General features: G+C 39.5%; 1 protein-coding gene across 1 annotated transcript; it reads left to right on the top strand.

Annotated features, from left to right (window-relative positions):
• Window positions 1-9,429: 9,429 nt before the first annotated feature.
• On the top strand, window positions 9,430-16,544 carry LOC148731898 (uncharacterized). The gene is made up of 5 exons (XM_088762225.1): window positions 9,430-9,626; window positions 10,412-10,635; window positions 11,733-11,901; window positions 13,873-13,905; window positions 16,160-16,544. The coding sequence occupies exons 2-5, from the start codon at window positions 10,426-10,428 to the stop codon at window positions 16,411-16,413; spliced, it is 666 nt and encodes a 221-aa protein (XP_088618351.1). The 5' UTR covers window positions 9,430-9,626; window positions 10,412-10,425; the 3' UTR covers window positions 16,414-16,544.
• The last annotated feature ends 63 nt before the right edge of the window (window positions 16,545-16,607 follow it).

Raw genomic sequence — 16,607 nt, 5'->3', positions numbered from 1 at the left:
CAAGCAATCAGTGTTCCCAGTTTTGCTTCAGGATTTACTGACTGCAGCACTAGTAATGACTCTCACCGACTTAAGCAAATGTACTCCCAGATCTCAGCACGACGTTATACCGTGAACATTAGAAATTACACATAATGGTATTGTCATAATGTGGTAGACACAGTAGACAAAATTACTACCGGTTCACACATCACAACCTCGTTGACCAATCAGATCAACGATCATTAGAAATACACATAATGGTATTGTCATAATGTGGTAGACACAGTAGACAAAATTACTACCGGTTCACACGTCACAACCTCGTTGACCAATCAGATCAACGATCAGAGTATTTATACCACCTACAGACGTTGCACAAATCACTTGACTCTGGTGATGACATCGGTATCGCAGAGGTCATGCTTTCAAATCCCGTGCGGGCCTGAATTTTTTTCAAGCGTTATTTTCCTACATAAGTAGGGTTTATTACCGCTAGGATCGTTTTTCTGCGTTTCACAAGATTGAGAAATAAATGACGAACTAAGTCAACACGTAAACAAAACATTTAAAACCGCCACGATTAAAAAAGCCTTTTCCTGCATAGTATACCGCGTGGCATGACATTAGTTTTTGTCAGTTTTGCAGAAACAAATTGAAGCGAAGTTGAATTCATATTTTATTAGCGAGAGCAGTCATTTGGAGATCTCGAGCAAGTTTCTGTATTGTATTTCCATTTTACTTCAGTACAAAGCAAGTACGTTAGAGCAGCTGGGGATGTAGTATTCTCTTGTTCATCGGCTCAACACGCAACCTTATGAAATGAGTCGCTTTACTGCGGCGAATTAATAGGGCCTAATAACAAGACAAATAGGTGAACACGTGTTTATTGTCAGGTCAGCGACGTCAGTCGTTGCTACTGGTAGCATTGTAACCCAGTACTACCTGCCGCCTGGACGGGTGGTCGGCGTCTAAACTGCTCCCCCCCCCCCCCCCCTTCACCAGTGTACACTGGTGTGTTGGGTGGCATGTCACCCTGCAGGACTAAAAACAAAACCTGTTAAAGGGCGGAAGAGCTCCTTACGAGCCAACGGCCAACATGCTCAACTGGTATTAGCTGGTAGCCAGACCAGTCATGAGCTCTTCTTTCACCATGAAATGTTGAGGTCAACCAGCTGCGATCCTACTGGTGGACAGCGCGTGCTCATGTACTGGGACCCGGTGTCTGAGCTGGTAGGATGGAGTGAACTTTGGTGGGCCTGCATAATACACCTCTGCTAAATGATGTGCAGTTTGTTTTGCAGGAACACTATTTCTCCTAAGTCCTACGGCGACAGGGATTGGCGACGGGGGCAGGCGAAGGGTGTCGCTGGAAGCCCTCAGTCAAGTACCTGCACGTTAGGCGACCTCAGTGTGATTGCCGTTTTATTTTAGATCATGGACAACTGCAGCTTCGTGTCCTACTGTGGTGACGGCGGACCAGCCGTTTTTACGGGTAGCCTGCTACCCCTCTCCGGGGAAGGGAAAAGAAAAAGTGACTTAGAAAAGCTTGTCCTTAAAAATAGCCTGCTGGTTCGCCACGATCAGCTGGCCACCCATCTAAATGCGGTAGAAGATATAGTTCAATTAATTTTACTCTTGGTGCATGGAACGTTCGCACTCTCTTGGACAAAGGAAATAGTATTTAAAAAAGGACCGCTGTCATTGCACGTGTACTGCATGAGCATTGCATCGATGTGGCAGCTTTAAGTGAAACGCGACTTGCTAACGAATCGCAGCTTACTGAATCTGGTGCTAGTTATACCTTCTACTGGATTGGCAAATCAGACTCACAATCCCGTCAATCGGGTGTCGGCTTAGCGATCAAAACATCATTAAATAATCACCTAGTCGATCTTCCCCAAGGCATAAATGATAGGCTAATGTCTATACGCTTTCGCCTTTCGAAACATCATTACGCTACCATCATTAGTGCGTATGCTCCAACAATGACTTATCCTGACGAGATAAAGGAAGAATTCTATGAAATCCTGTCAAGGACTATAAGACCTGTTCCTCCTAAAGATAAGCTTAACCTGCTAGGTGATTTCAATGCCAGAGTTGGGCGCGATCACGACATTCGGGGAAAAGACCTTGCTCATCACTGTGTCGGAAAGACAAACTCTAATGGAATGCTTCTTCTGGGTCTCTGTGCTGCTAGCGAGCTTGTGATCACAAATACCATTTTTCGGGAGGCAAACCAAGCGATGTGAACAATTACAGACCGTTATCTCTCCTTAACATTCCTGTGAAAATTCTCGAGGCTGTGGTATGCAATTCCATAAATGATCATTTGCAGTCCCCAATTTATTAAGCGGCAACCAGTGGCCGAGGGCTTCTGAAAAATCGCTCAACTGACTGTCTCTTGCTTCATATCACAGAAACTTGGAAGTCAGCTCTGGATCAAGGTTTGGTAGTGGGTGTACTATTTTTTGACTTCCGCAAGGCTTTTGACTTAGTTAACCCCTCAATCCTGTTGGAGAAACTGATAGCCACTGGAATATCGGGGTATCTCTTTTCTTGGCTTGCCAATTATTTGTCTAACCGAAATCAGTTTGTCCGGATATCTGGAAAGAAATCTGCCCTACAACCTGTGAAGTATGGAGTGCCCCAAGGGTCCATCCTGGGGCCTAGACTATTCTCAATATATGTTAATGACTTGCCTGAATCCATATCTCATGGTGACCTCTATATGTTTGCTGATGACACCACAGTTTATACCATTGGTAGGGATACAGACATGATCATCTCTTCACTTCGAGGTATTCTATCCCAGCTATACGTATGGTGCACAGCCTACAGACTAATTGCACATGAATCAAAGACTGAAGCAATGATAATATCTAGATCCCCCTTTATAGGCCCTCTGCCAGCTTTAAGATATGGCACCAAGACCATCGAGCTCAAGTCTTCATCTAAGTGTCTTGGCTTAACTATAGACAATAAGTTATCTTTGCAGGATCATATCAGGAATGTTTGTATTTTATTTAACAAGAAATTGGCTGTTTTGAAGCGAATCAAATTCCTGCCTCAGTCCATCTTGGAATCTATTTATTTCAATTCAATTATTCCTAGTGTTGTATATAATATTGTTGTTTGGGGCTCTGCTTCCCCATCACTTATGGAGGATATTGAACGTATTCCTACGAGAACAATTAAGATTGTTCGCAAGCTACCTATGACCACCCCAGCTGATGAGATCAAGAAATTGAGGCAATGGAATCCCATTTCTTTGTATTATGTTAAAAGACTGCTGGTTCTGACCTATCAATCCTATCATAGCTTAAATACTGAGGATCTAAATATTTTGAAATCTAAGGCAAAAACGAAATACAGCTCAAGAACTTCTCTAAATTTAGAAGTACCAAGACCAAGATCTGAAATTGGCAGGTCTTCTTTTAAACACAGGGCCGCCTTGGTATGGAATATTCTTCCCCATCATGTCAAGGAATGTGCTAACTTAAGATTGTTTAAGACTAAGCTTAAGGCTAACAAGCATCTTCTCAACAGCATAAATTTTGCCAAAGGTTCCTGCTGTGTTTCAATGAAACACGATGACTTCCTGTATTTTTAATTGTAAATTTAATATTGATTTGTATTTAACTTATCTAATTAGAATTGTATTGAAGAAGTAATTTCACTCTGTTTTTCCAATTTTTATTGTATATATTATTGTGATTGTATTTAATTTGTAGTTAGGCAGGTCCACATCAGGACTTCGGTCTTGCCAATCCTTCTAGCCTGCATTGTAAAATAAAGATATATGTATGTATGTATGTATGTATGTATATATGTATGTAACAAGACTCCCTGAAAACAACCTGGATGCATCCCAGATCACACCACTGGCATTTACTAGATTATGCTATCGAAAGGCAAAGGGACTTGCCGGACACACATGTCACGCGGTCAGTGCGATCATCTACCGCATGGTCCGATCATCGCCTTGTATGAGTTAAATCCTCTCTCCGCCTCCCGGCAAAGATTCATCATAAATCAAGATCGAAGGCACCTTGACATCTCGCTGTTGTGCATTGCTGGAAAAATCTTAGCATGTAAAATGGTGAGACGGGCAACTGCTTTGGCGGAGGAGGTGAACCTTGAAAGCCAATGCGGATATAGGGAGAACCGCAGTACAGTGGACATGCATTTTGCCGCGCGCCAAGTGCAGAAAAAATGCAGAGAACAGCAGCACGACCACTATATAGTCTTTGTGGATCTAACAAAAGCTTTTGACTCGGTGTCTCGTACGGGACTTTGGATGCTCCTCCACAGAGTTGGTTTCCCAGAAAAGGTGATAAACATCATTCGATCTTTCCAAGATGGCATGCAAGCACGTGTTGTGGAAGGAGAGTGGGCTGGAATCTGCTCCCTTTGACGTAGATAATGGTGTCAAGCAAGGTTGTGTTTTTGCACCACTGCTGTTCAGCATTGTTATGGCCGCTGTGATCTATGATGCCTTTCAAAATTGTGAGAAAGGCATAAATTTCAATGTGCGGTACGATGGAGGAATATTCAACCTTCGCCGACTTAAGGAAAAGACCAAAGTCCACCACATACTGGTCAGAGAGCTACTCTACGCTGACGACTGCGCTCTTATTGCTAACACTGAAGAAGATGTCCAAGTTCTTATTGACTGCCTTAGTGACGCCACAAAGAGATATGGCCTTTCATCTCCATAAAGAAAACTACAACCTAAGCCTGGTTGCTGCTACAAAGAGCCTGCAGTCACGATCGGGTGTGACAATTTGGGGGCAGTCATTAAGCTCTGTTTCTTGGGAGGTGTTCTATCTAACGATTGCTCCATTGACCTTGAAATCGCAGCACGATTAGCGAAGGCAAGTTCAACATTTGGGCGCCTTGCTTCGAGGTTATGGGACACACATGACATCTCTCTAGTGACAAAGGTGTCTATCTATCAAGCAGCTGTTCTAAGTGTTTTACTCTAAGGTGCAGAAACCTGGACATTATATCGCCGACATATTAGACAGCTAGATGCCTTTTATATGCGCTGACTACGGAGAATTGAGTGCAATCTCCTGGCAAGACCGTATACCCAACACTGAAGTGCTATCTCACTGCCATATGCGCGGGATTGAGGCCTACATAATGGAAGCCCATCTTCGATGGACAGGGCATGTTGTTCATATGAGCGCAGAGAGACTACCACGAGCCCTTTTATACAGCGAGTTGTCTGATGGTGCTCGTAAAGTTGGTGCGCCTAAGAAGCGTTTTAAAGATCAATTGAAGAGCACGCTGAACAAATGCGACATAACTGACTTCGAAGCTCTTGTAAGCGATAGAGCCCAGTGGAAGACAGCTGTTAAGTGCAGGGTTGCGAAGTTTGAGGATGCTCGAATAGAAGATTTGAGGGAACGTCGTCACTGCCGCAAAGAGCGTATACTAGCACATGGTTGCTATCCATGCCGCAAGTGTCCAAAAGTTTGCCACTCTTATATTGGACTAGTGAGTCATCTCAGAGCTCACGACCGCAAGGGAGAATAAGCAACATTGTTGTATGCTTCAAACCCTGGATCTGTCGGTCGCGACAGCCAAACCGAACCAAAGGTGAACTCGCCTGACAAATGTCAATACGAAGAGAAGTACACGGGGATTGAACTAATTTAATATTTAACCGATGTGGAAGTGCATATCAGGGGATATTAACCCACGCTCATGTGACCAACTGTTAAACAAATTACTTTGATTTCCAGACCCTTATATAGAACACTGAAATAAATTTAACTTGCATGGGCTGGTTGGAACTTACGAGGCTTTGGTAACATTGTCCAATAATCTCAATTGGTGCTCCAATATTGTTTTGTGATAACTGCATGCTTTTAAGTCCTTTTCGCTTCTAGTAGGGGTTTAAATCCAGCAATCATATGACTGTGGGTCATCTGCGACCAGCTAACGCTTTTGCAAGTGGTTAGCACATTACCCAGTAGCCTCAACTTAACCAGTAGATGTATGGTGGGACAGACTATAACTCCAGGAAACATACGCTCCCCAGTATTCTTTTTCAAGATCTCCCTGAAAACCACTTCTGAGAGCGGAGCCTCCTGGAAAAATATTGTCATTATCATCATTATTATTATTATTATAAAAATTATTATTAAAAACTAGATCATTGGATAATGCAATTCAAGACTTTTTATTGGCTTAGCCATTATGGTATATCAGCCAATATCATTACCATAATCTACAAATATGGCAAGCGTATGTGTCAGCTTAAAATTAAAAGGGAGCTAAAAATTTAATAAAATTTAATAATTTAATTTAACGTTTTTAATAAAACAATTATTCCACTCGCGCTTGTTGGATATGAGATGATTATAGCCAACTCGGCGCTACGCGCCTCGTTGGCTATCTATCATCTCATATCCAACGCGCGCTCGTGGAATAATTGTTAATTATTATTGTTATTATGAATCATTATTGTTTTAACGTTTGTGAATAAATGAAATCATATATTTGAACTGCGGTTAAAGAAATTAGTATGAGAGCGATCATCGCAGTAATGATCCCTATTTAACGTTACGTTGACTCATCACTTCACGGGTTAACATAGATGTCGTGTGTGTTTTGTCGATTCAGACGAAGAAATCGCTACAACCATTTCGAAAAGATTGAAGTGATTTTGCTTGCCGCAATTGAGGGGACAAGCTGTTCCAGATAACTGCACCGTTATAGCTAAAGCTATTTTTCAGGAAGTTGGTGCGGGGCAATGGAACAACTAGTCTGTTTTCAGAGTTCCTTAGATTATAAGGAGGATCATATTTAGTGAAAAGAGAACCAAGATAGTCGGGCGCAAGACCATCTATGGATTTATAGATCATGGTGGCCACTTTTATTTGTCGCTGAGTATCTAACAGTCTCCAGTTAAGTTGCTCAAAAAGAGGATCAGCGCTTGTGTCATAACTGGAGAAGGTCAGAATACGGGGAGCCCGGTTTTGAAACTTTTGGAGCTATTCGAAAGACCTTTGTTACAATACCCCCAGACCTCGCTGCAGTAATTAAAGGCTGATAGTTTCGAAAGAAACTGTTTGGGGCTGCGTCGATGGGAGTAACGAAATAATTTGGATATATCAACAAAGTTGAAATGGTAAATTGGCCACCGTAATGACTACAAAAGCTGACGTTTCGAGCGTTAGCCCTTCATCGGAGCGAAGTACGGTTTAACTACAGCATTGAAAACGGACTCCAGCGTGGTTCGGTTAACAAAAGACCTACAACGTTTAATTGCTCCAATGCCCGATGCGATTTTCTTGGCTATTTTTTCAATGTGCATATTCCATGAAAGGTTTTTGTCTATATGCACACCCAAAGATTTAACCGGGCTAACCTGTTTAATTATGTCACCACCTATGATTACTTTAGGGGAAGTATCGTAAGTACCTATCCTTTGCCGCGATCCAATCAATATGAATTCAGTTTTAGATGAATTTAGAGTCAATTTGTTTGCAGTGAGCCATGTATTAACATTGGATCATTAGTTCAGAGACTGTCGCGAGTTTAACCATCCAATCACAAAACGAAATAAAGCGGGACCAAAGCGAACGAGAACTACTATCAGGATACCCCACTGAAAACTGTTCAAACAACCTAGGGAATTGACATTCAGCTCAGAATACCAGGGGTGCAATTCCCTGAGGGAAATAAAAGCAATATTCTATAATAGGACAGTTCATAACATGGTGTAAAGACAATAGAATGGTCTGCAACCCTTGCAAATGTAAAGAGCTGGTTGTTAGAAAGAAAAATCATAATGTACTCTACTCTCCAATGAATAATATTCCCCAATGTAATAGCTTCGTTTTACGAGGAGTAACTTTACAGAGTGACGGAAAATTTGATGAGCATGTAAGAACTAAGCTTGTCAAAGCAAACAAGTGTTTACACGTCCTACGAACATTGAGAAAGGAACATTACTCTCAGGCAGAGATTGATCATCTTTTTATATCCATTGTTTTGGCTAATTTTAGCTATGCACTTTCAGTCCATGGGGCATCTGAGTCCGATCGTACGGTTGTACAAAATTTTTTAGACCGATGTCATAAACGCGGTTTTATCTCATTTCCAGTTTTTATCAAGAACCTTTTAAACAAACAAGACCGAAACATTTTGAAGAAAGACATATGTACACAATCTTAGGAAAAAAGGCTGCACACGCCCGAAAATTAATACACAGCGCTTTATGAACACCGTCGTAAATAGGTTGATATTTAAGCTCCATTAATTGTAATGACATACTAAATAATTCATAATATGTATGTAGATTTCTGTTGTAGTTTTTCCAAATTCATCGTAACATAAGATATGTAGTTTTATCTTATGATGTAATAAAGACTTTTATATATTATATAGTTTAAGCTGCTTCAATTTTTAGTGCAAGTATTTTTAGCAAGTGAAGTATGTTCTGAATAGACGATTTTACAAAAATGTTGTTTCAACAAAATAATTATTGACAGATGATTTCAAGCTCCATACCCTTTTGCTCAATGAGAAAAAAAGAAAGAAAAGTAAGAAAGGATACGGACAAAGGAATAACATTTAGAAGAAGTTTCGTGGCTTTATTGATACCACAAATGTCGCAAGTAAAGAGATTTAGACCCTAATGCAGTGTTAGCCTAAACTGTTGATATCAATTATTCGTGAAGATGAAGAAGACGCCGACCACCAGAACTTGTTATTATAATCAGACGTAATGAAAATACGCTTAAGAGACCCCGCTTCATCAAAACTGGCCTCAAATTGACAGGTTAAATTGTAATGTAGCGAAGCGTGGAAATTAACGCCAAAAAAAGGACCGCGACCTAGCCGTTTCGCTCGACAAGTTTTAGGTAATTGCAGAACTAGAGATAATATTGCATTAAGCTAACAGTTGAGGAATTTAAGATTAGAAGGAGTTTCATTGGCACCACTGATACCACAAATGTTGCAAGTAAAGATATTTAACCCTGATGTAGTGTTAGCCTGAATTGTTGCTACCCTGAATATATTCGTAAACATGAAAGAGAAGCCAACCACCAGACTATAAAGAACTTGTTCTCATAATCAGACATAACAAGAACGATAACTAGCGTGCGATTATTCACGCTCTAGGATGTCAGAGGCAATTAATGATCCAAGCTAATTAGAACTGTAAAAAGGGCGCGCGTTTCAGTTGAATCAATTTCTCAAGTATTTTACATATATCACATTCCACATAATAATGCCACTCCGGCCGCAAGTCAAGCCAAATCCCATTTCACAAACTCATTTCGTCTCTTATCCTCACCAGTTGTAGTGGTACTTTTATTCAATTTTTATTCCTTGGCAAAATTTGCGAGCCCTTGGCATGCTAAACCATGAATAAAATTTAGTGTGGCAAATTAAAATGCAAATCAACGGAAGAAAAGGGACGGCGTCCAAGCCGTTTCGCTCGACCGAATAAAAAGCTTGGCGTCCTACTTATAAGATATTCTACGGCAATGTTTTTGTTTTAGTTGATCTTACGACTTCAGCTTCGAAGGACAGCTCTGGGACAAAGAGTCAGCAATACTAACCGGCGAGTTTTGCTGCATGTTTTGGATGCAAAACAGAAATTTATAAGGCTAACGATCCAGGTATGTAATCGGCGCTGTGCTGCGGTGCGACAATACAGTTATGGCTTAGTTTGAAACTCAAAGCTGAATTCGGAAGTCGTACATGTGCCAGATAAAAGACAGACCTCATATAATAGAGGAAGTCGCCTCCCTAGAGCTTGTGCAACAGTCTAATGCGAAGTTACAGTACATGTAGCTTACGTTTACGTGTCTTTTTTTGTTTGTGATGTTTTCGGGAGAGAAAAAATACACTCACTTGGAAGTTAACATTGCTTTCAGAAATTAAAAAAACAAGCCCTAAAGCTTTCAAATTGATTAAACAGAGCCATATATATATAATCGTTTTTATTAACGATTTTACCCTCCCAAACAAACTACTCTCCCTCGCTCCAGAGTAAAACTGCTCGGGAAACTTCTGTTGGTAAGTGTGCAGTTTAAGTTTGATAGTACAGTTTAATACAGTTTAAGTGGCATACGTTGATTCTTTTCGTAAAAGCTGTTGGCCACGGCTAAGCATCTTTTTTGTTGAGTTCTCACTTTTTAAAGTGTCACATTCGTCTGAGCACAATCACAAGCTGTCTCGCTCTGCTGGTCAAGTATTATAGACGCCAAGCCACCGAGCGTAAATGTGTCAGTTTATTTCGCAAAAGCTTCTGGTTTCGCATATTTTCTATTTTCAGTTCTAACTCTAAAAATGGATATTTCCTATTTTAAACAAAACTTAACTAGTAGGTTTTGGGCTTTCCCTTCTTTCAGTTTTTTTTTTAAAGACGTTAAAAACAACCCTTATTGTTTTTATTCTTTAGAAACGAGTTCAACTATGTTTTCAAAGATCATCACCGTTTTGTTTGCTGTTAACGTTATCTCTGCTGCGAACGGATTCATTAATTCCAAGTTACGGGTGCTTGAACCAATTTTAAAGTGTTATGAGGGAACCGCCCCTGAATTTGCCGGCGAGAAGGCAATGGCAGCACGCCTCAATCTGGATTCAGACGCCAACGACCTTAAATTGTCGTGCCTAGCAATTGGGGTAAGTTCACAAAGGAAATTGATGCTAGGCAAACTAAACCAAGATATAATTAAACGACATTAAACTTAACTCATTCATCCATCCCTCCATCCATCAATATGAAATACGAAAAACCCATGGGAGCTTTTAAACACAAATTAGAGTCTAAATCTCTCTATCATAACACTAACTGCAGTGGCGGATCCAGGGGGAGGGTCCGGGGGGTCCGAGCCCCCCCCCCTCCCATGCAACCCGACGCTTACAACTTTGAGACAGGATCGTATATCACTTTTAACTGGCTGATTTTTTTAATGAATCCAAATAAACGGTAAGCGGCCAAGGAATTTTAACGTGCAACCGCGACTGGTGGGAGGGGGTGTGGGGGAGAAATAATTTGCCTCAAAGAGTCCAACAGTCCTTTCTGAACCAAAGTTTGGACCCCCCCCCCCCCAATCAAAAATTCCTGGATCCACCTCTGAAATGTCTTAAGTTGTAAGATTCCTTTATACATATTAATACGTATTCATATCTAATATATTGATGTGAGCTTGTACATGATATTTTAAAAAACTTAATTGCAATTATTATGGTTCACGGCTTTTGGGAAGAACAAAAGAGCAATGCATTGTAATTTTTGATCAAATTATATATTTGGTGAAATAAACTTTTCTATCTATCTATCTATCTATCTATCAAATCTAGCTTCAAAGATTCAAGTCAATGAAGATAATATTACTCCTACAGAATTCTTGACTAAAAATGATTCTAGCTTTAATTTGAAAAAAAGTGGAAGCCTCCAGTGCTAGTGTGCTAAAATTATTGAATGGGGTAAAAATTAACAAGGAAACTGGTATCGATAAAATATCAAATAGAACTTTGAAAATAGCTGCTCCTGTTATCTATAAAAGCTTAACAGACTTATTTAATAAATCTATCACCACTGGTGTATTTCCATCTCATTGGAAAATAGCAAAGGTCTCTTCATTCTTTACATCGGGCGATTCTGTTTTTCCAACAATTGCACGAGTATTTGAAAGACTTATATTTGATCAGTTATATACGTATGTTAATGAGAATAACTTTCTCTCTTAGTTCCTTCTCTTTGCTTCATTTATCAGGAATATGATACTTGCTTGGCAGACGTTCTCGAGAAAACTCCATCTCCAGTCCCAAACGTTTTTCTGTTCTATGGTGCTGAGGCTTATCAAACCTCTTATCTTCTCAAGAAAGCAAACCTTTGTCCAGGGATAAAGTACGATGACCTTGAGAGAATTGTGTTGAACTCAGGTAAGCATGTTTTTTTTTTAAGTACAAAAATAGGATGAAAGAATTTCTCAGTAGATTTCATTTGAAAGGTTGCGTTCGAAGAGTCCATCGACAGACTAAAACCACTAATATCACTTTGCACTGCTTAATAAACAGCAACGCAGGAAAATACTGCTCAGTAGCTTTCATTTGAATGGTCACAATTAAAGATTTCTTTTACAGATTCAAAGTTAACTCTCGGACGTACAAGCCAACTCAAAGCACCACCGCGGTTGTTCAGGCAGAGCGAAATAAATTTACATTGATTAGATACCCCTGAGCTTGCTCCACAAGATGACATAATTTTTCTTGGCAATGACATCATTTGACCCGTCATCTTGGATCCGCCATCTTGGACTTCACTACTTCTTACAAAAAGTTAACATTTGGAAAATTAACACAAAATCAAGCTAGAATGATTGTGAAAAGTACAAATACATGAATTTCTGTTATTTGATGAAGAAACCTGGAAAAACTGAGGGATTCTCTTAAAAAAGATGACTTTTGGTCAGACCTGCGTAGAATTTGATGATTGCCATGGCAACGTCAAAATGATGGACACACAATTGACGTATCAAAATTTCTGCTTAGAATGAAGGAAGAGCTACTGAAAGTTTCAGCTCCTTAGAGTAAACCATCTTTTCAAAACTTTGAAGATTTCATGTAGTTGGACATGACGTTTGTAGTCTTTTTGTAACTGGATGTTACCACATGATTTTTGGAAAAAATGTAACTAGGTTAAGAATTATTGGTGGACAAACCTTGGACATTAAATAGATACCAGATTGTTTCCCGGAGTAAGTAAATTGGATTTGGGAGCCGGGGGAACAAGCATAATAATAATAATAATAATAATAATAATAATAATAATAATAATAATAATAATAATAATAATAATAATAATAATTAACAATTATTCCACGAGCGCGCGTTGGATATGAGGTGATAGATAGCAAACGAGGCGCTACGCGCCTCGTTGGCTATAATCATCTCATATCCAACAAGCGTGAGTGGAATAATTGTTTTATTAAAAACTCCCCCAAGAAATTATTATTTTGTAAGAAAAAACAGGAGTTTTAGCTCCCTTTTGATTTTAAGCTGCCGCGTACGCTTGCCATATTTGTAGATTATGGAATATTGGCTCATATACCATAATGGCTAAGCCAATAAAAAGTCTTGAATTGCATTATCCAATGATCCAGTTTTTAATAATACATGATATATACCACACAAGTGAATTGTGTTTTTCGTGCATTCTGATTGGCTAGCTCGGAGGTTTAAGGCTTAAGTTGTTTCATCTTTCCAAACTCCAATTTTAGAGCATAAAAAAGGTACTATAACTTGTTTACGTGAACTGTCGAGCACTATATTAATATAAAAAATGAAACATTTATTGTTGTGAAGCATGGTTTCATCAGCAAGACGAATTTAAAACACCTATTGAAGAAATGTCACTCGGACAATTGACCATTTCCTCCCTAAAAGTTACTTATAGCTTTTACTCAGTCTAACGCTAGACGATTTTACTTGTCAGAGCGAGGCTCCTAAAGGCTTAAATAAGTGCCTTCGGAAGTTTTATTTATCCGTAAGAAAGCAAGAAGGAAACTTTTACAACAAGAAATCGCTTACGGCGAAGGAGCATCGCGCACTGCGATTTTACTGATTTTCTAATGTGCATTTGTTGCTCTTTTTGGAAAAAAAGGAAATTTTCAATCGGCTGATTATTCAACTTATGTGGCATATACTACAACAATTATTCACCTGGGTGTCGGTAAAAATGGTAGATATTTACTTAGTTGCTTCACGACTAGGTAAATATCCACCACTAATCACCCACACTGAGGTGAATAGTTGTTAAATGAAACTAGGTTATTATCAGTTGTTTCTGTTCGATATACTACTGTTTCCATCCTTTTCCAACGAAATTGGATTTACGTTTACTTCATTTCGTAGGTATAATGGAGAAAGAAGGGCTCTCAAACATTGGTGAGTAATAATGTAAATTTCTCCTTAAAAATATGATTATCTGGACAAAAATGCAAATTTTGAGAATAAAGGAAGTGATTGAAAAATATCGCGAAATAACTGAGAACAGTTAGATTTTGTCCAACTTCTGATGAAAAAGTGACGCGATCTTATTCAAACGCCACTTTTCAAGCATCAAGATGAGTGTGTCAAACAAGGTGCTAAATAAGGAGGTTCGGAACGGTCTTTTTGGCCATGATTGGGGGGTACCTTTTGAAATCGAACGCTCCAATAGAAGACACGCCTGGATTTCCATGAAAAAATACTGTAAATCCTCTGATTTTCCTCTCAGGACTTAATTATTTTAACCACGCTTAAGGAAGGACTTGATAGAGAGAGGGGGTGGCTTATTTGAAAGGGGGCCTTATTTAATTTAGCAAAAAAAGGAGGAAGAAACAGACTTGAGTTACGTTTCCCTACTTCCTGTTCTGGACCAGAACAATGACTGTCTAATAAGAGAATTGAGTGATATTATACGTGTTGAAGTACAAGTTATTTTCAACAAAATCTGTGAATAAACCGTACCCGAATCAGTCCACATGAAGTGTCATAGTCATGATCAATCACTGATACAGTCTATCACATATTAACTTGGTTGTGAAGAATAAGACGGGGAGGAGGGGGGAGGGGGGAGGGGAGGGGGAGGGGGAGGGGGAGTGGGCTCATTAGAGAGGGGGCTTACTTGGGAGAGGGGAGATTAAGGAATATGCCTCCTATTGTTAGTGCATGCACCACGCAACCATCATGCCTTGCGTGCTTACTGGCTCGATTTCCTCAGAAGATATTGATTATTTTGATGGTTAGCCGAGCTACCGTATTTTTTGTAAGCTCATGCGCTTTACAAGATTGACAACACAGGTTGTCTACACCGAAAAACCGTCAACGAAAGCGTTCTTGTGGTGTGTTAATGAAATCATGCTGAACCAACTGAGGAAAAGCAAGTGAAGTGAGGTGGCAAATGATATAGGCTTCAAATTCAAACGAATCGCTTAAAACAAGTTATGTTTTGCACATAACGGTTTAATACACAAGAATCCGTTTCGGTTTTATTCTTTTATTTTATTGCTGTTAACAATGTTAACAGGAAATATGTTTTCATCGAACGTAAGATAACTTACATATACATAACACGACGTCCCACCTTCGTAACTGATGAAAAGCTTGAACTTAGACAGACTGCGAAAATCAGAAGCAAAGAATCATGTCGACTGGCTCTCAAACTGCGTATATTTTAAGCGTTTCAAAACTCCCACCAGACAGATAAGTGCAAGTTATGCTGGAATAAAATTTGAGGTTTTGATGCACATCTGAAAAGGTCTTCGAAATTCTTTTGAGCATTCAAGGCCATCTTTATTGAAAAAAAAAGTGTCCCCTGATATCCGAGAAGTCAAGAAAACTTGCTCCAGTTTGTGCCGCCTTACCGGATACCCAAGCATACCTAAAGAAAAGATGCAGATATTTAACTTACTAGGGAGGGGGTAGTGCAAAAATTTTCTCGAGCACCCAAAAACCGTGCCTTAAAAGTAGAAAATAACCAATATAGCTTTAAAAGTCGCCCGGTTACCCCACGTTTTACTTCACAAAACGAAAGTGGTAAGCCTACTCAACATATGGTGATTTTTTCATACTTTGAAATATATATTTAGCCTGTTTTTTTCTTACCAAGAAGAGAACAGTCAGGGCCAAAAATGGCTTTAATTGATTCAGTGGTAAATATCACATAAAAAGGAGTTTTAAATCACCAATTGTTAGTATTTCAAAGCTCGTGGTTTGTTGTTGACTTAGTGTATGTCAAAGGAAATTCTAAGGAAATGCTCAAGAAATATTTCTCCTTTTCTTTTTTTTTCGAAAAACGTCTATTTTTCCCGGCTTTCGACTTAACTAAAAATACGTGGACCCCAATTTTCTTTTCAGTTTTCAATAGCCCTTACCAAGACCTACCTTTTTACATATCCTCGTATTAGGAGGCACCGTCCTTAAGAGGGGACTTAAGGTAACAACTTTTTTGACGTATGACCAAAGTTTAGTTTTTATTGGTTTCCAAGCAGCAGCTTTTACCATAGTGAAGTTGTCGCATTAAAACAAGTCCATTGTCTTTAAATCCAGTCTAAAGATAGGGATGGTATTGTTGTAGCAGGATCTGAGAGTACGCCGGAGAATACGCCATGACGAATCTTGAAAATAAGAAGTAGTAACATATTTATTCACTTTTCAGAGAATGATCGCTATCACAAATGCGCTGGAGATGCCATGAAGAAGTGCTTGGTTGAAAGCATGCAAGTGTCTGAGCATGAGCAGGGAGACCCTGACGCAGGGGATGATGCAGATGATGAGTATATTCGTTGCATAGAAGAACAGTCAAAGACCTGCAATCACCCCATTATGCGCCACTTATTTGAAGAGATAAAAGCGTACAAGAAAAATGTCAAGCAGTTGGAAATGCTTGAATCGGAAGAGCAACAGGGGTAGAAATTTCGAGCCTTTGAATTTCCACTTTCGTGACCATGTTACTGCAATCATCGTAGAAGAAAATAGAGCAAGTTTACATCACGTTCAATTTTTGTCGCATTGATAATTAAAAAGACTTAGAAATAACTGAATTTATGCACTCTTAAGACGAAACCTCAACATCCTTGCGCTAACAACGCCCAGGGAATCAGTCT

Source organism: Stylophora pistillata, chromosome 5, assembly GCF_964205215.1.
Source record: "Stylophora pistillata chromosome 5, jaStyPist1.2, whole genome shotgun sequence".
Lineage (NCBI taxonomy): Eukaryota > Metazoa > Cnidaria > Anthozoa > Scleractinia > Pocilloporidae > Stylophora > Stylophora pistillata.
This window is presented reverse-complemented; position numbering and strand designations above follow the sequence as displayed.

Bases quoted from the DNA above. Each gene is read 5' to 3' on its own strand.
- LOC148731898 (XM_088762225.1), top strand. From the start codon at position 10,426: ATGTTTTCAAAGATCATCACCGTTTTGTTTGCTGTTAACGTTATCTCT. The intron at 10,636-11,732 runs GTAAGTTCACAA...TTCATTTATCAG, and splicing joins TGTCGTGCCTAGCAATTGGG to GAATATGATACTTGCTTGGC. The intron at 11,902-13,872 runs GTAAGCATGTTT...TTCATTTCGTAG, and splicing joins GAGAATTGTGTTGAACTCAG to GTATAATGGAGAAAGAAGGG.